The sequence below is a fragment of the Lathamus discolor genome, chromosome 3, assembly GCF_037157495.1.
Source record: "Lathamus discolor isolate bLatDis1 chromosome 3, bLatDis1.hap1, whole genome shotgun sequence".
Classification (NCBI taxonomy): Eukaryota; Metazoa; Chordata; class Aves; order Psittaciformes; family Psittacidae; genus Lathamus; species Lathamus discolor.
This window is the reverse complement of record NC_088886.1, coordinates 85,937,071-85,962,132: the sequence shown is the minus strand read 5'-3', so window position 1 is coordinate 85,962,132 and position 25,062 is coordinate 85,937,071. Positions and strand designations below refer to the sequence as shown.

The window sequence follows — 25,062 nt, the reverse complement described above, 5'->3', positions numbered from 1 at the left end:
ATAATCACTGATAGGCACACATCCCTTTGATAGGGAATTGACTGTTGGAATTACATTGCAATATTGAGGTAGCACTCAATGCACATATATGCAACTTAATCAAGTATTAAGAACAGAACAGAAAATTATAGCTTCTTGTTGGCATCCACAGTTATGTCTGTAAAAATGCTTTGTAAAATGTGCAAGAGCTCTCTGGGTATTTACAGCCTGTTGCCCTGTATAAACAACTTCACTTATAAAAGAAAGTTAATTAACTAATAACATCTGTTGTCTTAATTTAATGAGAAATCATAAAGGTTTTTTTCCCCACTAAGCTCTACTTTTTTTCCCATGACTGTAATCACTATCAGCTCTGCATATCTAAATATGAAGTTAGATTGTGATTATCATATTGAATCAAAATCAAGAACTAGTGGGTTGGAAGTTGTAATGCATCTTTCTGACTTTTGTGAATGAAGATGTTCTATTCAGATGAGGTTTGTGCTTCTCAGAAGAGCACAAGATTTAAAAACAAAATTAATTATGGAAACATCAGGAATTTACAAAGTCCAAGAGTGAATAATCCTGATAAAGTTGCCTGTATGTACTGTGCTTGTCATGTGTGGGGCTTTGAAGGTAGGCATTTTTATGTGACAGTTGAGATGCAAAAAAGGGAAACTAATCCACTGAAGATGGCATTTGGTTCTTAATGCTCCTGTCATGCCTCGTTATTGCTTTCAAGTAAATTCAAGCTAGGAAGTGATTTTATAATGCTGAAGCACAAGAGCACATAACTAAGCAGAGAACCTACACTTCATAAAATCTCAAAAATTCTTGCTGTAGCAGATGCATTTTCCTAGTGTTCACAAATCCAAAGCTTTTTACAGTTGAAAATAAGGAGTACTGAAATAAATTCGAAGTGGGTGAAGTGATGTTGTAAAGTACTCTTAAATTTTGAGCTAGGCTATCACATAGTTTGGAACTTTATAATGTATGTAATCCCAATGCACTAATAAAATCCTGGATCAATACTCCAGACAGAGGCATAATTTAACAACTCAGAGGCAATTAACAGTTTGCCAAGTGTATTGTATAAAAATGATAAAGATTTAGTCTCACCCCTGTCTGTCACTGCTGTTTTGATCCTGTACTCCTTGTGTGCCTTTCCCTATTGTCTCTTCCTGGATTTTTCTTCCTTACATATAGACTTTATTTCCTTTGAATCATGTATTTTAATCTTTATCCCTCACTTTTCATGTTGTGGGGTTTTTTTTTGGGGTGGATTTGACTTTTTCTTCTGGCACGTTTGAGGTCCAACTATTTCTGTTTTCCCTCTATGGACTTATCGGCCTCTCTGCTCAACTGGGTAATGTTTCAAATGGAACCTTTGATTTGGTTGCAGGTTTCAGGTTATGCACCAGGTTGCAGATGAATTTTCACTTGCAGACTTCAAAAATGGTAAAAATAAAAAAAAAAAAAACCCACCCCAAAACAGCTTGTCAGAGAATTCTGCACTAATTCAGCACCAGAGCACAAAGACTGACAACATGGAAAACAGACCCTACCTGACTTTTTGGCTGTCAAAGAAAAGGGAGAAGCTAACTGGGTTAAAGAGGAAAATTGAGGAGGGATTGCACACACTGCAGTTGTGGTTAGGTGACACTGAAAAAAGTTGTGACTCATTTTCCCAGGATACAAGCAACTTCTATGATTTCCATGGGAGATGACCATATTAAAGTAGAGTAAGAGCCTTATAGAAGGACTGTTGTCATGGTCTGCTTACAAAAGCAAATCTCATCCAACAAAGCTGCAAGCTGAGCTGAAGCCCTCACCACATAAGTGTGGTTTATTTTTTTGTTTTTACTGAGTTAATGTGCATGTAACAGTTGTAGGTCCTTCCCCAAGAAATCTATCTGCTCCTGCCTCACCATTTACCTGGTTTAGCTTCTTTTTTTCACCACATCTTTTTAACCATCACTTTGCTGTTAAAGCCAATCAAACTCCCTCCAGGTGCTTAGTGACACTCAGCTGCACTGGTATATATCATATTCTCTTCCTGATGCTGTATCTTCTTCCAAAACCCTACACATCCTGCTTTTTATTAGCTTGTTCTGGACCTCAGTAAAGCACAGAATTATTAGCATGAATACAGGAGATAATAAGGATGGATGCCGAATATGGAAAGATGCCTAGAAGAGGGAAAATCATGTGGTAAAGGACAAGACTTTTGGGACAGCTTGCTTTTTCACATTTGTAATTGTTTGCTGATGCTGGACCCAAGTTTCATGTGTATTTAGGAGTATTGTATATAAATGTATGTTTATGTATGTATGTGTATATTTATGTATGTACAGATATGCATTATGTGTATTTCTAAGGAGCCTACTCAGCAGGAGAAGCCTGAATTATTGTTTGTTTCCAAGTAGAGGATGCTAAAAAGTGTTCAATACTACACTTGCACTTTTTTTTCCCTCAGTGTTGAGAAAATGAACAGATTTCTCCTCTCATATATACCGAACGTTTTATGTTAATCAGTGTTTGCAAATCATCTGCCAGTATTTCTGATTTAGGGAAGATTTTGCCAGTGCCAAGGAAAACTTCGTGACAAAACCAAGTAAATGCATCTATACGTGGCTAATGCTTTTTTTGTTTAATCCATCTGTTTTTTTATATGGATTTAAAAGGTTCATAAGAGAAGAGGCTGTAAAGCCAGATCTCTTCAGGTACCTACATGCTGCTCACCAGCATGTGTACATGGAAAGATTATGCAATAAACCATTTCTCGCAGAAACCCCCTGCTATTTTTTTATAGCATTAATACCGCTGTAAATTGATTCCAGTTTTGGTCCCCTGTAAGCCAGGGCCCTGGGAATATTGTCCTGCCAGTCCCGCCTCCTCCCAGCCCTGCTATTAATCATGACTTGCCTGTCTTGAAATCTCCCACGGTTTGGTCACAGCTCCAAGGTCACAGGCTGTCATTAGCATTGATCTGAAAAACAGAAATGAACAATACAAGCTGAATCAACCTTTGTTGTATTTCTAAACAACACTGCTCTGAGTGCATAAATAAACAATACATATATAAAATGCCAGCCCTGGCACCGTCTTTACCTCCAGAAAAGAATGACATGTTTGAAATCTCAGGCATCAGCATGGCTTTTGCATCACAATTGTGCCTAGGAAGCCTAATGTGTTGCAGGTCATCAGATGATGAATTTGGGCATTGTGCTTTGCATGCTCAAAATGATATTGCAAGGGAGTTAACTGCTAATTTTGCAGTACTTCTAACACTACTTACATTAATACCTGTAATATACTAGAAAGCATGTGCTTCACATGATATAAGTAAGGGTATTATTATATAATAACAACTGCAAACTGGATTAATTTATATGCCTATTTGTAAAAGTGACTGCTGTAGCATGAGAACCTATAATCACAGGAGGCAACCCAGACACTGTTTAAGCAGTTTCTACTGCTCATCTACAATAAAAATTTAAGATTTACTATGAGCTATACTGTTCCACTGTAGTTTAATACCCAGCTACAGCCATGTTTTATATGCATTAGGAGAAAGAAACCATTCAGCTGTAGAAAGCGTTTATGTACAGTACATGATGCAGATAAAAGTCTAAGAAAGTTTAAATGAAGAACAAGGGCACTGAAAATGAAACATCAAATATATTGCCTGAATCTAAAATTAGGAATGGGTGAAATGATATGGAAAATAGAAAATGGCCAATGTTTTGGTCAAAAGACCAAAAGGAAACAGAACTTAAATGAAATTTCAGATAAAATGAGACATAATCAGGCATGCATATGCAAATGCACACATTTTATTGTCTCAAAAGCCTGGTATACTCAAACCACCCACAATGTCTGAGGTTTTCAATAGGATGCATGCTCAGATCATTTTTGAGGGCTAGAAGAGTACCGTGTATCTGCAAATTCCCAGGTACAGACTAGAAGAGCAGAGAGAAGCATGGCCAGTGAAAGAAAACAGCTGAGAGGAGGAGGGAACAGGGACAAGAAAGATCTTTGTGTCCTGAGGCAGAATACTGATGCTTTCTGGAGAAAGAGCAGAAGGGCTGAGCGGTAACTGGTGAGGCTGGGAGAAAGGGAAGAAAACATGACAGAGTGTCAAGGCAGAAACAGGAATGGAGAAGGTGAGGTCACACTGATTACATCCTTGCTGTTTGGTAATGTTTAGAAATCATACCATATATTTCTTATCATGAATCATATAGTTAAAACAAGCTATCTTGTTACTCTAAGTCTTGATATATGAAATTCCTTAAACAAATATGGCTTCACTTTGAAATAACCAGAAAGCAAGAAATAGCAGTGCTCACCGAAATATTTCTCGGTGGTTTTTTGTATTCCAATCATAACCACCTTTACTGACAAGTTCAAAAAACTCGGTCCTTCTCCTGCAACAAAACAGATTATCAGAGAAGGAAACAAGACACTTTCAGGGCAATACTGAAGTGGAAGCGCAGTTCTCTAGATGACATGAAATCATTGCACCTCATGTATTATTGTTAAAGTCATTACACTGACAGTCCATTTAAGCGAAACATACTAATATCTGAACATGTTCTATAAATGTCTGTTATCAATGTCAGAGTTGCCTAGTAAAAGCAATATTATATTTATGGTCTCTGAAGATAAGGAAATAAATGGTACCAAAATGTTCAGTCATCCATGGAAGCATGAAATGTTCAACTACAGCAGTGGATAGACAATAGAAACACCCCTGAAATATTTACACACTTCTCTTTACTTGTCTTTGCAAAATGGCTTTTACTTCTGTATCCCGGAGGGTTTTTCAGAGACGCACAATTCCTGTTATTTCCAGCACACAGAACAGAACAGTGAGACACAGGAGCTGCAGATGTTTTGAGTTAGTAGTCCTTAACTGACTAGAAACTAGGTCTCCCTGCTTGGTTCCGTGCTTTGTCTTCTGGAATATCTTCCCTATGTCCTCAAAGAGGGACAAAACGTGAGGCAGGGCATGTTAATGCTTGTTTGGTGCCTTTAAGTACCAAAATTCTGACTCACCATAGCCTGTAACTTTTTATGGCACTGAGACTGAGTAGCTCTTACTGCATGCAGCGTGACTACAATATGAAACAGATCCTGACCCAGATACAGCAGAATGTTGAGGTATAAAAATATGGAACAACTTTCCCAGAGTAACACAACATATTAGCATCAAAGCTGGAACGCAAATACCTGTGTTCTGAGTAACAGTCCAGTGCCCGATCTCATAGGAGATTCTTTGTTAATTGGAAATGTAGTTCGATTCCCCAACAAGAGAGAGTTTGCAGAGTCCTGTATTTATTTTCTACATTTACTTCATCATATTTTGAACAGTGATTATTGAAAGTAGTCTGACAGCAGCTAGCACAGGTTTTATACCCGAGGAGATTCACACTGCCAGGAACATTGCCCTTGCTCAATGGGCAGTGTTTTATGTGGAATATGTTCCATTATTCTGGTTCCTGACTGTCATACATTGCATCACCACCAGTCACTGCTACTATAGGGCCTTTCTATAATGGATTTCATAACAGCAGCTAGAGCAGAGAGATATAAAGATACATAATGATATCTAATCCCTCATGAAATAAGATATAGGAGTTTCACATTACAAAATTTGTTGGGACAATGCAAAGCCACACATGCAGAAAACAATTCAGTTCTCTGACACAAAGTCATATCATCATGGCTCCAGTGGAAATAACTACTGCAACAATGACAATCTTAATGGCCAAGAGTAGTTGACACATAAAACTAAAACCAGCCTAATCCTGACCGGATCATCAACAACTAGAAACTCTAAGAGAGCAAGCAGGGGATTTTTCCATCCTGTATTTCAGTGCTGGGTCTAACAATGCAAAATTTGGTACTGATTTCATTTTGAAGTATTAGATGTTCTGGGCAATTCATATATTAATGGACAAAAACCAGGTAAGAATGCTTAAAGCTGAAAACTCAGGAAGGTCACACCTCAGAAACCTCAAACATTCATATTTGAAATAGAGAGATCCATAAACAGTAACTGAAAATGGGAGTCTCAAGGCCCTGTGTTAGGCTAAAAACTTTAAAATAAGAATTTTCTTTGAAATCCATTTAAAATGATGCAGGAGGAGTAGTCCAATTCCACAGAGAATTTCTAGTGTAGGAAGGAGTTAGCCTGAGGAAAGCAGCCATGGTACAAGGAAACAATTTTGTGTTTCCTACTGGTTGCTTATGCATGGTATCCAAAATGAAGAGGTTTTCTATTATTAAGCAAACATAATATGCCAGGATTCCAGAAATAAACAGAATTATAACAATTTTGTAATGTCTTTGAGTAACATTGATTCTGTGTATTTTGCCTGGAAGGGAAAGTTGTCTTGCTATATATAGCAAATCCAGTTGCTCTACAGCCCAGTGGCTCAAGACATCATTTGAGTGAATTTCCATAAACTTCATTTGGTTCCATGCTTTGCTTGCTGTACTATCTACAAGCATCATTATCTAGAATTATCTATTAAAATAAAGTATATTTTCCATCTGGAATTTCACTGAAAATTATTTGTTTGTAGAAAAGTAGTGTCTTGAGAAGATTCTAAAGCTTTGGTCTGCCTGGAGTTTTGTTCCTGTTTAGCAGTCTGGAGTCTGCTATCATTAGGTTTAGGCATTCTAAGAATACTGATATGAGAATTTCCTCCTCTACAAGAGTATTAAAGATGTAGCAAACTGAAAAAACAAGGTAGGTACTTGTGTGGAAACATCTGTTCACATAGGGAGGCATTAAGGATTGTAAATCATTGTTTCCAGGGAGTGATTTTCAGGCACTTTTGGAAGTAAAGTAGCATAACAACTACCAGATTAATGAATCATAATAACACTAGAGGAAAAGATAACTCATTTGCAGACTTCTGAGTAAAGAGGCCTCATTTGCTAGAAGTTTTCTGATCCATGTAGCACATAAAAATCAATTATGCAAGCAAAGAAAAATAACCTTGAAATTCACCTGATGTTCCTTTTTGGACATTATTTCCCTTATTTAAAACTAGAAAGACAACTTGGCCATGGAGTTTTTCAACCTAAGGCAGGCAGGGAAGAGAGTTCCATCACATCAGGCTCTGGACTGGGTTTCCTCCCAGGATGCTGCCGTGGACCCTCTCTGGCTCTTCCAGGGGCTGCAGGATCTCGGGCAGGGGGAACATATGGGGCTGAGCCAGGGCAGTCGCCCTCTCAGCTGCTGCCACTCATCTCTTCCTTGACAGCACAAAACATTTCTGCAGCACTTGTTATTTGTGGTGAAACAGGAAAACCCGTACTCACATATCCCTGTGGTCCTTGTATCTCACTTCACACTGTCAGCAAATCCCCTGTCATACCAGCCACCCAGCTAACAAGCAATCCTAACAGACAGCTTCAAAAAGAATACGCTTAAAAGGGGTTATTAGTTTTACTCAGGATTTTCCTGTCAGCAAGCAGAAATTTCTTCATAGACTAATGTTTAGAAGTTATTTATAATAAAACTATTCACTAAAAGCTTTTCTTAATACAACTTTTCTGACAACAGTTGCAGGAAACAAAAAATGTCAGCATGACTACTGCCAGTACTGTTTAGAAACAGCCCATGGCACAGTAACCAAATACTGAGGAAAAAAAGACAAAGCAAACGTTGCAGCATCTCACTTAGTATTTTCACAATTAACTGTTAAGACACAATGTTGATATAGGTAGTTGAATAATCTCAAGGTATAGACTTTACTTGAAGTTTTCTGGAAACTTGGTGTGGTATCAACCATGATCATAATGGAGGGACCGAATCCAGGTATACCACCCAAAGGAAAACATTACTAAATGCTACCAGCACTATACAGGAGAGGACACTAATGGACATCAAACAAAAAAATCCTAAGGATGAATTATTGTCAAGACTAGGAAGGTAGTATGCAGAAACTGTGAATCCAGCCTGGCTGTGCCAGAAGGGGATGTCGAAAGTCCAATGTGACGGTGATACCATGATTCTTCTGATTACATGTACAGTCACATGCATACTTACTAGGGAGAACTTGGTAATAATTAACAGTATTTGAAAAGCATAAAATAGCACCAATTTGAAGTCTACTTCCAGATTGGATTTGTAAACAAGGAAAAGGAAAAAACTGGATGAAAGAGTCTCTTGAGTTAAGCTTTTTAAGACCTGTACTCATGTAATGCAAATTGACATAATTTATCTACAAAGCAGCAATGTGTATGCTTTCATTACCTCTGCAACTGGGTCTGTAACTAAATACAGTATTTCTTAGCACATATGTTTAGAAACAGAAATGGTGGAAAAGAATTAAAATATGTTATTGTTTTTATACATGCCTTAAGAAATTATCATAGAAGGGATAGAAGAATTACAGGACTGAGCTATAACTGGCTCAAAGTATAAGTCTAGAATTTCACTTGCTTTTTGTTGATACAGTCATGTTACACATAAAAGCAAAACTTACTTAGGCTAATACAAATATCTCAAGTGCACAAGATACACTAAGTGTTAGACTAAATCTATTCAACCACAGATTGAAACACTGATTTCTCATATTATATACCCTTATTGGTATTTAATAGGCCATTAGAGTAAGTTCTTTGAAATTTCATTTGTCAAATACGAGAAATGCCAATACTTACTCAAAATACAGAGTGAGGTCTGTTGCCAATATCGATTGCTTTAGAAGCTGCATAAGGTCACTGTAGTCCTTAGAGGACAAGTTAGCAAAGATGTTGTGACCCTATAATGAAAGAGATAAAAGAGGTAAAGTGCAAGCAATCGATACAGGTTTTTAAAAGGTTTTCTAACTCTTTAGTCTACTGTTTCATTCTAACAGAGGCCATTTCTGATTCATGGCAAAACTATGACAAAATAATAATGTTAATACTGCTGAGATTACATTGGGGTGGAAGAGTTGACAACTGTAATCAAGTGCTTGGACTGTTTTTCTAAACTCTGCTGAAATTACAGCGTCTTGAGGAAAGATTTACTCTTTGCTCTGACCCTGCATAGATTCAGTTTATGAGGAAAAACTATGGACACATCTCAATCTTTTCTCTTATTAAATGTTTTGGGGAGCAATGCCTTGCAGCTTTTGAGTTGTGCTTCTAATAGATTTATCTGTGCTGCTGCTTGCAGGCACACAAACTGCTATTAGAGCAGTCAAAGACACTAAATCAGTTTTTCGTTCAAAACAGTCCATTTGCTCACTCTGCCCATTACTGCATTGTCTTACAGTGTACACAAGCACTGCCTATGCAGGCTAAAACCCCACAACTTTGTGCAGTTTAAATGCCCTTTGCAGGCCAAATAGGCTACTTTTTAAGGGATCATGGATTAAGAATTTGAAAGGTGCTCTGAGGCCAGAATGAAACAAATTACTTAATATTGGTATTTGAGAGCAGGAAGGTCCATTTGTAACTGCATTTCTAAAAACTGAGAGGGACAGAGATCCTATAATTTATAAAATCCTAGAGAAAATAAACCCTTTTCTCTTTTTTTTTTTTTTCCCTAATCACCTGTAGAAACAATGAGGTTCTTGCTAAAGAGAGTTTTATTTTGGTGTCATTTAGCACTAATGCACACATTCAGTATGCGCTGCCACCTACGGCCTAGGAAGATTAAAATGCCCTTAAACCCAAGAATTTTCCAGCAGCAGGATTGCTGTAACTCTGGTGGTCTGAGGACACAGTCAAGATAAGGTCTAGAGGTAGAGATGGTATTTTTTAATAGATCAGGTAGTGTTTGGACTGAAAAAACCATTTTGCCATTCATAAGAGATGGTCTCTGCTGTGACAATGAAATGATTATTTCTTTTCACCTTAATATTGAGAAGGATTTCAGAATCTAAAGCTTATTTATTAGCGAACAGGATATAAATTAATTTCAGTTTATTTAAGAGAGGAGACCGACTGCTCAGCTGGTGAATTTTTAAGTGAATCTTGGTGTATCTTTAAATAGATTGTAGGATCCAAAGTAAGAAGTGCAGTCTTCCATTAGCAAATATAATCTATTGGATTAAAAATCATGTAGGTTTAATTTTCTGGTCTAGAAATGAGGACCTGGTGAGGACTGAATGGTCAAAGGGGAGCACCTGTATTTGACTTGCATTTGTCTTCAGACTTGAGCCTGTCTTCAGAGAAATATTCAGTTACAATGAAGATTTCAGGAACCAGAGAAATCACTGTTTCCCAGGAAGGCTTGTTCCAGAGACTGGGCAGTCTCACTGATTTAGAAAAAAAACCCAAAACTTCTTTTTTTCCTATTCTAAACTGGTCTGTTTAACTTTCAAATGCTGTTTTTTCTTACACTTTTCCCTTGTAGTGTAAGGAACCATTTAATTCCTAGGATCACCTTTTAGACAAGCTAGTCTAGGCTGAGCAGATTGAGTTGGTTAGATCTCATACCGGTCCTCCCCTTTCCTACGTCTACTTTTTTAATATCACCTCTAGAAAAAGCCACAGTCCCATGACTAATCTCTGTGGCACTGTACACAGAGGGAAGGCCATCACCTTGTCTCCACTTGTGACCATGGGACATTCCCAGATGCTCTTCAAAAGTTACTGCAGATCAGCATATGGTCTCCAAGTGTGCTGTATGCATAACGTTATTGGTTTTATATATACTGGATGCATTCTGTAACAAGCTATCTGTGTAAAATCAGAAAACACATCCTTCTTTTCTCACTGTATCTCTGAGGTATTGCATACTGTTACACATAAGATATTCTAGACAAGAAATATGTCTTTATATGTATCTGCAAAACAACTAGTGTACTTTTGACAGCATGGTATTACTGATATTTTTTCATAAATAATTAAGTAAAATTATGTAAAACTATCATGAAAATCCTGATTACAGAAAGACTGTCAAATAAAGTAAATTTGTCCAGACAAGGATGACTGTGATACTCTGAATACAAGACCTGTATGGAAACATAAGAGCTTGTTTCACCTACCTATAAACCATTGAGCAGGATATATGTAAAAAGGCTGAGAAAAGCTGATTAGGATATGTTCGCCTTGCCCCTAGCTGATTGAGACAAATATAATCTCTGGGCTCTATGATCAGCATTTGTAGTTGTTTAATTTTGTGCTAGTTGTGACCTTTGTGGTAACCAATAAATAACTCTTCAAGGAGAGGGCATTGAAAAGGTACTGCGTGTGGTATTTCCTTTCTCCAGCTGAAACTGCCCAACAGCTTACAGTGAGATTAATAGTAACACTTTTGTACCTCACTTTGGAGAATCATGACAGCATGATTGAAGTGGTGGTGTTCCAACGTAGCAGAGGTGCCATAGAGCTGAGCTAAGGCTGATCCACTCCTGAAACAGAACATGGGGAGTCAACAAATACTGCACGTGTCTGCTTACAAAGCAGGTTTCAGAGACAGTTTAGTAACAAAAGCATGTAGCTATATGCTCCCTCTCCATTTCAACAACCACACTTAAGAGAGTTGACAAGATCAAAATACTGATTTAAAGACAAAGCGTTTATGTTACAGACTTTGCTAAATATTATCAGCTGACTAAAGACTTTCCTGGAACTAATGAATGAAATTTTGTAATGTAACTTTCAAAGTGCCTCAGCAGTGCAACAGCACAGGCACGCCACTGCACATTAAAGACAAACAGTAACATCCCTGAGCTAGGAGTGGCTGTTTTGCTACTATCTTTAATTCTTAATAGATACAAACACAATGGCTTACAATAGGTGATTATGAACTCTTAAGAAAATCCAAAACACAGCAACAAAAAATCAACTGCAAATGCAGTGAGGTTCTGTCTGCATGTAAAATCTTGCACTTAAAAAAACCCACAAAGGTAAACAAAAACCCGCAAGTGAGAACAGTGACTATAAAAGTAAAGTTTAGCATCTTTTGGAATGTATTTTCTCATCATGTTTACTGTCTAAACCAAAATTAGCTTCAGAATGCACAGAGCAGGTGGGTTTTCTAAGTCTGAAGAACAAAAAATCTATAGAATACAATTATAAAATTGTGAATTGTTAGGAGGTGCAGAGAATGGGATTGGATTGTCAGAATAGTTACTGTTCACCATGACTTCACTTCTGAGATCTAAAGCAACAACATGGGTTTTCTTTCCAAAGAAATGAGAACAAGAGATTATTACACTAGAGACAAACAGAAAGAGGCTCCTAGGAGCATATACTATAAAATTGTACCATATTGATATTTAATTATCAGAAGCAGCTATAGTAGAAAGAAAGATGTCCAGGAAACATCATCCCTCGAGAATATGGTGTTGAGATATATAACAGAGCCATTTCAGACAACTGTGATACTGCCTCCATCATATACCTCTTGAACTTTCAGCACACAGAACAGCAGTATTGAACACTGAAGATAAAGTAAGAAAATGTGATGCTTAAATTTATGTCAGGTTAGAGGAATAAATCATAGGTGCTGTTATGAAAACTACAGCTTCTGTTTTCAGGGATGTTTTATGCATGTGTGGTAATGTTTGTCTTTTGTTAAATGTCTTCGGCAATTTCTTTATGGAGTCATAAAATGGTAGCATCCTCTTTGTATTCTGCTGTCAAACAAGTGTAAGTGATAGCAGTCTAGTGCCAAAACCTCTACCTTTAACTCAGCCACTCCTCTACACAAAAGTAATGTTACAGTGAAGAAGTGGTTAACTTAATCAGAGCCTAAAACAGTCAGGATGTAAATCTTCGGTCTTGGGGTTTTTAAATTAGGAACATAAACATCAATCAGCTGAGCTTCCTTCCCATTTGTCTCGTCTTTTTTGATTCTCTTCAAGACTCAGCTGCAAAAAGACATCTAGCAGTGTTTGGTAACCTTTGCACCATAAGCTCTGTCTTTTGAGCACTGCAATTGATTTTCCTTGCTATGGTGATTGAAGATCCAGACAGTGTCATTGTTTCATTGAGAGTGTACAGCAACACCAATAGCTCAGGAAATGGCAGCTTAGTGAATATCAGAAACATCAGTTTGAGTAATGTTCACTGAGGCAGCTTGCCCCCAGAAATGCAGCAGCCCATGCATACACACGGTGCAGCAGAGTATTTCTGCAAAGGGTAGGAGAAAACAGGCTAATGCAACATCACCCTGCCTTTCAAGTATCTTTAGACAACCATTTGGCCACTTCTATCACGCTGAGGGTTAGCAGTAATGCGGAATACACAAAGCTGAAAATACATGATGGGATCTGCAGGACAAGAGAGCCTAAAAGTCTTCTATTCTGGCTGTAGAGGACCTGGGAAGCCAAGAAAACAACACAGGATTTGGAGGAGTCACTGTGTCTGATAGATTTGTTTCACAGCTCAGCCACGATGTTGTCAGGGAATATTTTTTGTTGTCCCTTCCTGTTCTCAGAGAACACTGATTTTGGAAAGAAGTTGACCTTAGTTAAGGGAGTTCCCTTACCACCACAGTAAGAAGTACTGCCAAAACTTCCACAGTGTGCTTCTACCTCACTGTATCTGAGGGCAGCAGACTGGACAGTAAAAATATATTCAGGTCATGGCAGGTGAATCAGGTCATAAGCACTTTGAATAGAATAAAATTCATTTTTAGAATTGAAAACAGCCAGGAAAGTAAGATTTCACATAGGTAAGAATCTGTCTTTGAGATGCAGCTTCACGTTCTGGTGCACAATCATCCCCCCCCCATTGCAGCATGTCTGTGAACAGGCTCTGTGTACTGTGGTGTGTGGGATCGGCCAAGGAGAAGGCATTTCTACTGGCCAGGGACACTGCATGCTGCACAACTGAAGGGTATGTGGTGAGACAACTGCTCCAGGCACCTGCTGTGGATGATAGGTATCAGAGCTAGGAATTTATGTCAGCTTGCCTACACTGCTGGGAAAGGTTTTTTTTTTGTGAAATAGTTATTTCAGTTTTACATATTTTCTTCTTAATAGTTGAACAGCTTTTGCTTAACATAGGCATTCCAACCAGCAGGAGCAACCCAGACAGGCACTTTCATTTTTTCCTGGGTTGAATACCAGAATCAATAATAACTAAGCCTGAAAAGAACATCAGTTTTGGCACCACGTTTCAATACACAGTGTCAGTTCAACAGCCTAATACAAAGGACAAGCCAGCAATTATCCAAAAGAACAGGGAATGATAAAGATAGATAGTCCCTCACTACATACAAGAATAAGAATAACTGGCCTTGGCCTGGGAAACCTGAAATTAATCCCTCATTCTTTATCCTGGTCACTTTTTGCTCTTCTGTGGAAGAAAACCAAATTAAAGTAATAAGAATTAGAAAACTTACTTGGCTTGGAAGGCATTGTTGGTTCCCCTGTGGTCAAGGTCGTGACACAAGCATCCCACAATCAAAGCTAGAATTTCAATTTCAGTTAGAATCTCCTGAAATCCTGCAGTCTGAGGGCAGAAAAAAAATAGCAGCTGTAACTATCAGTATCGAAAGCAATAAGTAATGTTAGACCATCGAGCAACAGTCAACTTTGTTTTGATACCATGAATGTTTCAGTAAGGAGAAGATAAATGCTTTATTGTCATATTATATTCCTTGCTGTATGTTAGACGGTTAGCAGAACAGATAACGTCCTTGGAGTGATCTGTTATTATCTCTCTGTTGCATTTCTCTACTACCCAGAAGTCACTAAAGGCAAAAAAAGCTGAAGACAAACACCAATAACTGCAGACTAAGTCAGGAACTGGAATTTCATATCAGAGAAATAAAAACCAAAATTCATTTCATTGTGAAGTTATTGTTCGGAGCGGTAGTTAGACAGATTTCTTCAATCATGAGGTGACCATCTCGGTCAATCCCTAGTGTCACAGATAGCCAAGATGTTAAATCAAAAGACCTATAAAGGAAGCCAGCTAAAATATGCTCTATGGAACTGTTATGAACTATTAAGAGATTTTTTATCTGGGACATATGAAATGAAGCAACATGATTCAAAGAGGAAATCTGGCATATTTCTGCTGCAGATACCTACTTGAATTTGGGAGAGAATTTTGAAAACTGATGTACTGAAATTTTCCATGAGCAGCTCAGACCAGATACGACCATGTGAAGGGGGAGGCTCATCCTGCAAACATTTTTTGCCACTATACTTCTCCATGTGGATACTTGCCACAGCAGTTTTCTTGCCTGAACTGCACCATGTCAGAAAAGAAACACTACTGTTACTGCTAACCTCAAGCATCCTGAACAGATCTTGCCTGGAGGAGGTGCTGGAGCCTGAGTGGGACACCACCTCATTGGTGCTGCACATCTAACCATCAAACCACCTGGTTCTTCAGCTCTTTTGAAGCATAAGGACATATTGCCTGCAAAAATAACTGGCTGAGTTGGAAAATCATAACACTTGTCTTTTCACAGTGCCATTCTCCAATGACACTCCTCAACTAGCCACACAATCTAGTTAGTATGAAAGGAAATTGTATAAAAGAAATATGAAATAGATTTATATTGGACCAAACCAATGCTGAACACTAATAGTACTTAAGAAATCTTGAATTCCGCTGATTTTTAATAGAGTATAATTTCACTCACTGGCAAGAAGAAGGTGATACAAAGATGGTGAAGATCAGTGGGACTTGATGTTCATACCTGGTAGAACTTACAGCCCACTCAGAAATGCCAGTCAATTGCTGCAATACCATGTGAAAACTCTTCTGTTCACCCTGAAGACCACAAATTCTACTTAGATAAAATGCACATTCAAACCCAAATAGACTCTGTTTTCATAGTCTGAAATGTGGCCATAGTTAATATTTAGGCAGTACAGGGAGCCAACCTCCCCCAGGTGCTCAGGATTGCATTTCAATGGGAATTGAGGAAGTGCAGGACTTGCTACTAAAGCTTCAGAGTTGTGCCGAAAGTTTACATATCAGAAAAGATGGTCAAATACAAGGAAAAACGATTTCTTTCATGTAGAATCCACTGGTATACAGAGTAACTTGGATGTTAAGAGATTCTCCCGATTCCTAGGCTATCGCTTTTTTTTAGTTTCAGTAACAGCTACCCAGGCAGAGGAAATTGTCTAAAAAGGAGAGTTTTCTCTTTTTACTTTTTAAACACTGCTCTTGTGTAACAATTAATAATCATGGTCTATTTTTCAAAAAGGGATTAACCGTAACTGACATCATGCCATGTGTCAAGTTTCAATCTAGAGAAGGTGTTCACAGCTAAGTTAAAACAACTTCAAATTGAAATTTTATAACATAACATTGATGGGTAACAAATATTCTTTAGCATAACGCAAGCTTTGATTAAACTCAAGCATTCAACCTGTATCGCAAATACAGGAAAGCTGATTAAGAGATTTATTAACAGTAGCAATATCTCAAAAATGCAACATTTTATTTAAGCAAAAGTCTTGTCATTGAATCTACGAGAGAAATATGCATATTTCACTTAATAAAAACCATTTAATTTAAAACAGTGTTACGGTAAGGGGATGTCTGCTTTGAACATAATGTAAGAAAATAGAGGATTACGTTTCCTCATGTTTTGAATTTACACAGGGTGAAAAAATATGTGGCTATAGATGATCGTGCAGTAAAATTCATTTTCACCAGAAAAGGAATGACCCATAACTCATGAGTGGCAGAGTCTCCAGTGAGTTATAGAGGTCATTCTTTCATGTGAGGAAATGAATTGCATTCATTATCCCTTGCCCCACATTTATGTGTTTTGTTATTAGCGCAGCAGATGGGATTTTAATTTTGTATTGCTTACTTGTTCATTTTTACTTTTTGAAACAAGTGTCAATGTGAGCTGTGCTAGGCAAAGGCATTCATAATGAAGCCTGGGATTGATCCTGCACGTTAATCTCACAGGATGTCCTTAACTCGCAGGAGCAGTCTTGCTTCAGTCCTTGTCTTCGGAATATTTGGGCAAGTCTGAAATACAGAAGTATGGCTTGCAGGACTGGGTTTGTAACTGCTCAGTCTCTGACAGGAGAGAGAAAATACATACTTTGATAAACAAGATATCTAAACCTTACATATGCAGAAGGCTGATCCAGGGGTGAAACAGCTGGTTTAAGCTTTGTTTGGTTTCTGTTGTTTGGCTTTTCAACCCAGCTGAATTTTCCTTCTGCATTCAGTGGGAGCAGGTGGGGCCATTAGAGGCTACTGTATTACAGATTAAACATTACTGTGCTATGGTAAAGCTACCTGGAAATGCCCTAAAATAGAGAAATCAGGAATAGGGTGCAATAACTGCACAGAACACTGCCTTCTTGACCATTAGAGCCCTTCTCCGATGGTCAAGGAATTTTCCCCTTTTTGCAAGTGGAAAAACAAGGCACATACTAACTCGGATGGTTTCCCCAAGACAACTGCAGTAAGAGCAAGCCTTGTGCTATTACCGATCTCTTGACTCTCTCTTTTGTGTCTTTTTTTTGGCAAGATGAGTCTTCCTACCTCTGGAAGGGAGAAAAGCACAAGCAGGCCATACACTGAACTCACTCTGTTCTCAGCCAGAGCCACAGCAGAGGGGGGTGGGATACATGGTGAGTCCAATGCCATGGGCACATGCAGCCAAGCCCTGCACATGGAATTGCTCATTCAGTTTATTACCAGAAGCGTGTGAAATAAAATGAGCTTGGCTTGAAAATGCTCCCACAGACAGTTGCATCCCTGTGCCGATTGCTAAAAGAAACCCGAAATTATGTTTGAGACCTACAGTCAAAGCAGTTTATGGCTGAGACCTCGCAGGCTTTTACTGGTGGCTGCTGCAGCAGCAGGGATGTGCTTTCTTGCTGCCAGTGTAGTCACAGCTGAGATGGAGATGCCTAGTGGGAGAACGCGTTTCCCACCGAAGAACAGACTGCCTAAAACGTGGCCTCGGAGCTCCACCTAGAGGTCCTCATGGGTGAGGCTTGAGGGCTCCTCACGCCCGGGCAGCATTTGACAGAAACTAATGTAATTCCCAGGTCAATGGTGCTGTCTGACTTTACCCTTACTTGTCTGAGTAAAAAGCTTTTCATTTTTCTGTAACTGAAAATAAAAAAGCATGTCGAGTTTATAAAACGTTAAAAACGGCCGATGCCCACACATTAGCACAAGATTTCATTAAAGACCATCAGAAAGTGTCTGCTGAAACAACATCAGTTCTGGTCAGATGAGCAGCCTCACACCCAGAAGTTCAACCTTTCTCTCTTGTTGAACACCTCGATTTCCTCTGGCTCATGCTGTATGGTAAAACTTTTTTTACATCTCCATAAATGCTCACAGAAACAAACCCATATGGCTGGGATGGACCTAGCACTAGACCACATCTACTTGCATCATACTCTTTTTTTTTTTAAACTTGCCTGACACAAAAGGTTCTGCCACAGAGATATGCCAAATGGAGGAGGACAGCTGGGAACCCATGCTCTCTGAGCAGGAAACAAGCTACAGGCTGTCTCAAGTCCATGTAACACTGGCGCTGATGCATGCTGTGAATAGCCCAGGCTGTGGGGTTTCCACTGCTGCCGACAGGGTCCAAATGCTAACCATGCCACAGAGACCAGCCATCAACAAGAACATAAAAATTAGGGAAGAAGCACATGATATTCCAGATAAATAAATACACAAATGCTAGTAACACGATCACTTTAAGGTTCACAATAGATGACTGGCCATTAAGACTGAACACGAAGAAAAAATGGAAAAACTTGAATTCTTATTTTTAACTAGAGATAAGGCAAACCCAAAATGTAAAGTACAGCAGTTAAGAGTTGTGTGCACATAGACATGTTGCTTCTCTTTAACCAGAATATTAAACATCCAGGACCACCGAGGTTTATATCAACACATTTGCAAGAATTAATTAGCCAAACGTGGGTTATTTATTGCAGCAAGGTTGCTGTGGGGTAGGGGTGAAAGAGCAAGTAAGAGTGGTGGTACTTGCATCAGAATTTACTTGTGTGTTGGAAGGAGTTACAGGTACTGACGGAGATACATGTTAATGAAACCCAGAAATGTTACAGTGTCTGACAGAGATACAAGATTCACTTAGATCACTCTGTTGGAAGATAATCTTAAAACGTTTTAAAGCAATATGTTCTACAATTATTTAGATGAAGCTGGATAGAAAAGTAGTAAATATAAGCATAGTAAATACTTCTGAGATTCTAATCTTCCTTGGTTTTGTACTTCCCAATTTAAAAGTCTGAAATAAATGTCAAATCAAAGACTTCCAAAAGTAAGACATTTTTGTAAGATCAAGATCTATAATAACAAGCTCACTCCAAGACTGCCATCTGTTTTCAGTCACTTTAATGTGCTTGTGATATCAGTGCCACTAAAACACTGTGAGGTTTTGCCAAGTATATGCTGCCTTAAGTTGAATAGCTTCCGTGTGCACTTCTATTGGAAATGAATGAGTATCATAATAACTAGAAAAGAAATCAAATGCTGGAAAATGTGTAGACAGGTAAAGCAATGTGGCAGTAAAAGCTCCTGTGGGAATGCGTCTGTAGCTGGATACTCACAGTTAACATGGCAAACATTAGCTGGCAGACATTGAAGGCATGCCTCCAGTTGTGGTACAAAACCATTCGATAATTCTTCCTAACTGTCAAAAGCCACCTACACAGCGTCTGAAATGAAAAGTACAAATTGTATCAGGGTTACTAAACGTGTACAAATGGACAGAGCAGTGCCAAGACAAAAGCAGCAGATCTCTCTGCAGCGCAGATGGTTACCTCGTAGTCAATTTTAAATTTCTGAACCATTCCAAGTTCCATGAACATCCGCAGAGCTGCAGTAATCATGGCATCCACATCCAGCGAGAAGTCATCAAAATGAATGTCATCAATGCCAAGCTCTGACACCAGAGGGATGTTTGCTGCCTGGAAAAGCCAAAGGGAAAGGGAAACCTCTGATTCAGAACTTGAGGTTATTTTTTGTGTCACTCTTGCAACCATCCGTACATCAGTTCTGACCTGCCAATACATCCCTTGCTTGATTTGAATGCTGAGCAATGAAAGTCTTCATCAGAGAAATACAAACATGTCAAGCTAACGAGTGGAGAAACAGTGGGAAGGAGAAGAACCTGGTGTGAGCAGGAAATACGCTCACCATCCCAACTTGAGCCCATATATAGCATTTACACTGTGAGAGCTGACCACTTTACAGCTACTGCAGTAATGCAATATATTCCAATGCAAATTACAATGCTGTAATGCAAGAAACATCTGGACAGCCAGCAGCTGGGAATTTTAATTGCCACCATTCAGAAATGCGAAGTAAATATACTGCTCTGCAGGATTTCTTCATCCAAATGTCTTTAAATTCATAAACATAAAGTGCCCTTTGCTTTATACTGCTTACTACACATTTGTAGAACCAAAAAACCAGAGTAATACAAGAAATCTAGCAGAAATATTTTTCAAAGTAAAACAAAACTTATTGTCAATATGCTGATTGTGTAGTAAGCCAACAAACGACAGCAAAAGCCTTACATTTTGCTTTGTCCATGTAACAGCAGACTTTTGTTCTGTTTGTAAGAGCACTTCATGTACACAAAACCTCAATTGAGTATGCAGGACTGGCTAATGCATACAGTTGTGCACACAGATGTGTTGTGGCTAGTCCAGTGGCAGCACCTGCAGGAGCCAGGCGGAGGTGCTGACAACCCTCATGGGCTTGTTTGCCCTTCCTTGTGCCCCTTCAGAGTTGCCACTCATCTCCCTAGAGAGGGCAGGTGGAGGAGGCTGCATTTGTTTAAGGAGCATCTGTTCCTTGTCTCCCGCAGTGAGAAGGTGATGGGTCAGGTAGAAACACCACAAAGAGGCTGCATCCAGCCCACAGGCCATGAGCTGGACCACGCTGAACTAGTTAAAATCGAATGGACTCAGCTGGTGTGGCACATGAGGCTACTCACTTGTATAAAATACCAATTTGTTCATGCAACTGTAAGTTCACCTTCACAGTTACAACCTTATGTGTTTTTTCCTTTTTGAAAACCTGTGTTTTGAAATATTGCATCCTAACTCCAAGTTACTGATGTGTAAAACACTTTTTCTGGCCAAAGGGAAAATGCCATCTCAATAATTACTTCATGCAGAGATTCAGCTGTTTTAACTATACTGGTGTAAACCTGGCATGAAACAGTATTAACACGGCAGTGTTAAAGTATTTGCTAGCTAGAACAAAAGCCTTTGCCAATCAGCACCCAGTGAGAGCATTTCAATACCGAAAAAAGTAGTGGTATTACACCAGTGAGGCTAATGGACACAGGAAATACATCAAATCGTTAAGTCAAGTGTCATCCCAGGACACAGCTGAACCACCTCTGGAGCACGCAGGCAGAGGTGTAAGCTCTGTTAACTGCATACTTCGTCTGCAAGCGTACTTATCCAGTTTGAATCAATTCAGCATCTTTTTTTTTTTTTTTTTTTTAATATATTTTGAAGCATTTGAAATCCTTCTAGATGATCCCAACAGGAGTTACACCTTAACACCCTTTCAGATCTGACTGAGAAGCTACGTGTTTACTTTTGAGGCAAAAAAAAGAAAACATGGTTAGGTGTGAAACAGGAATTTGGGCCCGGGGATGGTGTTGTCCAGACCTTTAGCGGTCTTACAAAAATTGTGACTTTTTTATCATTCAGTTATTCTTCAGAGCTTTGGGGGTACTTGAGATGCATGCTAATATTTAGTCTATGAATACACTCTTTGCACAGTAAATGTGCTCTTCATAGAATGCCTCTGAGGGAAGAAACGCATTTGTCGATCTTGTTTGGTCCTTAGAAAGAAGTTTAAATAACAAAGATGCTGGAAGAGGACCTGATTGTAAGTAGACTTACTAGAACTTGTTTTATCGAAAGTAGCTTTACAAACTTACTGCTGCATTTTCATTAACTTTGAAGTGGGCTCTAATTAAATTTGTCACATTTTTTGCCCTCTTACAAGAAAACAGATATTTTCCTGGCTTTTTACTGGAAGCAAGCACTTTTACCAGTCTGTTACAATTCAGGGAGAACACTTGAAGCTGTTGCTCAACTACAGTTGTTTTTCCTTTTGTCAAACAGTGGAGAAATAACAGTGTATCCCAAATCTATTATGAACTGAGCAACAGGATATTAACAAAGCAAGTCAAAAACAATTTCTTCCCATGTCAGTTTGAGACTTCTAAATATTTATGAGGTTTTACATTCCTAAATTTAACAGGAGTGCCATCATCCAAAATAACTGCTGAATTAATAGCCAGAAGATAACATTTGTATAAAAGAACCATTTGCTTTACAACAGCAATAAAGGAAACAACAGAATTATGAGTGTTGAAACTAATTTGAATAATGTTAAAAAAATTATACGATGTGGGGCTGCAGCAATATTCTGGCTGCACCTGGCATTGCCTGTCCTCAGCTTCTTATGCTAGAAATGCAGCAGCCCAGGGTTTATAGGAGAGGAGTCATTAAAACTTCATTTCTTTAATTGCAAAGATATAAAAAATATTCATAGCACAGAATATTAAAACATATCCATCCCTGAAATTTTGTTGCACTGCAGGACAAATTCCAGGGATTTCTTAAAATAAACAGTAATAACAACACTCTCTTCCAGGAAAACAGGCAGGATGAAAACACCATGACAGTAAGAGAAAGGAGCAGACAATTAAAATGCAAGTTACAGTGAAATTACTTTTTAAAGCCCCCCAGTGATTTGAAATCACTTAAAAGATTTGCTTCCTTTTGAACATTTTAAAGTTCAATTTCCCCTTTCTAGAAACAATTAAGAACATTATACTCTGAAGTCTTTTCTCCCTGTGGACCAAACAATTTCAACTCTTCATCCTTAAAAAAACTTCACATGACTGTTCTGTGCTTTTATGGTAAATTAAAGCCGGACATGCCTTCTCTTGTCATGTCTCCATACCCTCTTGTACTAAAGCAAAAATTTGTCTTGAAAGGAACCACAAACACCAGTTGGGCTTAATGCACGGGAGAGAACTGGTCTTGCCTAATAAAGTACAAAGTCAGCAGTTACCAGACTGGGAAACTATCACCACTGGTAGGCAGCTTGAAAAAAAGGATGTCATGCCCTGAATGAGAGCTTAAGAACAAGGTCTGTAGCTACCCCATATTCAGAAGTGCATGGGGTGGGATGGGTACAGGAGGGAGGGAAAGCACTTACGTACTCAGTTCAGGATTGGAGACAGATTCTCCTTTCCTCACTGCCCTTCGCTATCACGTAAATTGCTTCACAGCCTGCTTGGTATATGTGAACAGCTAGGAGATGAGTGACTGGTTGATCCTTACTTTACATCTGCCACCATGAAAGGGCCATATGTCATTAATGACCATTTGGGCTGCTGTGGATGCATAAAGCCTAGGGAAAACTTTAGGAAACTAGAGATTCAAGGTTTTATGGAAACTTTGAAAGGATAAATACTTGAAGTAAAAGCTACTATTTGATGCTTAGAACTTAGTGCTGCTGAACACAACTATTTAATGCTTTTAGAAATACGAATAATACATATGTTGTACAAAATGGTTTCTTCATATTGTTAGCATGCAACTAGATAGCAAAAAGGATAACCATTCATTCTCATCTTTTCTTCTAGGAGTATATGTTAATGGGTAAATGTATGCCAGAAAAATGCAGTATAATATGCACACACATATATACAGAGCATTTTCCAACATTCTCACTGTAAGGACTGAAAGAAGCAATTGCAATCAACACATTGAAAAGGGGAGATTTCTGCTCTTACGCAGCTTGTGCTGCCAGCGTAAAATATGGTCAGAGAGAAATAACTCCTTATGTAGGGAAAAACTGTATCATGTCATCAAATATGAAACAGCAATTTGGATATTTAATAATCTGCTATAGCAGAGTTTAGTTATGAGACAGTCTGGGTCAGTGTTGGAGAGAAGGAAATTTCAAGGTGGTGATTACATTTTGTCTCATCTTGTAATAATCTTGTTTCAGCCTTATTTCCTACAGATTGGCAGCTCAAGGAGTTTCTTAAACAAAAGATACCTATAGCTCAAGGGTCTGATTGTAGTAAATTAATTCAGCATTACACACTATATGAAAATATTTTTTGATCCCATTGACAAAAATATCATTCCACAGATTGACTTAAGCTTAAGGGAAAGCTTACTAAATGATTTTGCACTAATTCTTCTAATAGCATATTTTTCACAGTTTTCTATATCCATATTTGATAACGCGATAAAATCAGATGTAAGGAAACTGGTGAGCTCTTCAAAAAGCATTCCTGGTAAAACATTGACTACAATGGAAGCAGTCCAGCTAAACACAGAAAACTGAAATCCTACTTTGCTGTGTCAGCTTAAACTGTCTGTGCTTCAGTTTTAAGACTAGTGTGGATAAGACATTAGTGCTTATTATGTGAGGAAAGCATTTTGAAACCTAGTGCTAAGTATATTATTATGGCTTCGTTAAAAAAAAAAAAAAAAGAAAGAAAAAAAGAGCACATTTTGCCATTTGGTACCCACGGCTTCTTCCCCATACACTATCAGGACTATTCTGTAACAACAATTTCCACTGCTGAACATAGACCACGTTTATATAGCCCTATGGACAATGACACATGGAGGGTTAGCAAGGTTTCCTAATCAGAAAATACTGCCAGACTGTTGGAAAAAAAAGTAACAAGAAACTCAAATATACAACACGTACAAAGATATCCCATGAAATATATGTTCTGATGCAGCAGAAGACTGGCAAATCAATATGGTATGCCTCTTAACTCCCAGGGGCACTGTCTAAAGTCAGGAGTACGCGTACTATTTCAATAGCAGGTCAGGATCTGACCTCATTTGTACTCTATAGTGAAGCAAGTTTCAGACAACATGATATACACAAAAAAAATAAGACCACCCTTCCAAGTACCTCTTCACTCAAAGTCTCTCTCAGAAGATTAGGAACTGAAAAACCTTCAAGGTTGATCATCTAAAACTGCACAGAAAGCATCAAAATGGAGAATATTTAAATGTGATGACTTTTTTATCTCTCACTTAACCTTCTATGGGACCACTTTGGAGACAGTATTTTCTGATGGCAAACATTTTTACTTTTAAAGGGTTCTTTTCCTGAATA

At 38.4% G+C, this 25,062-nt stretch overlaps 1 protein-coding gene across 11 annotated transcripts in view; it reads right to left on the bottom strand.

Annotated features, from left to right (window-relative positions):
• Positions 1 to 25,062, bottom strand: part of PDE11A (phosphodiesterase 11A) — a 142,823-nt gene that overhangs the window by 21,383 nt on the left and 96,378 nt on the right. For all 11 annotated transcript variants that reach the window (XM_065670266.1, XM_065670256.1, XM_065670257.1 and 8 more), the window contains 7 exons: positions 19,692 to 19,838; positions 19,479 to 19,586; positions 14,291 to 14,400; positions 11,258 to 11,348; positions 8,665 to 8,765; positions 4,332 to 4,409; positions 2,901 to 2,968 (listed from right to left, as the gene is read on the bottom strand). In XM_065670266.1, the coding sequence (XP_065526338.1) occupies positions 2,901 to 2,968; positions 4,332 to 4,409; positions 8,665 to 8,765; positions 11,258 to 11,348; positions 14,291 to 14,400; positions 19,479 to 19,586; positions 19,692 to 19,838 (703 nt within the window). The remainder of the gene's footprint in view (positions 1 to 2,900; positions 2,969 to 4,331; positions 4,410 to 8,664; positions 8,766 to 11,257; positions 11,349 to 14,290; positions 14,401 to 19,478; positions 19,587 to 19,691; positions 19,839 to 25,062) is intronic.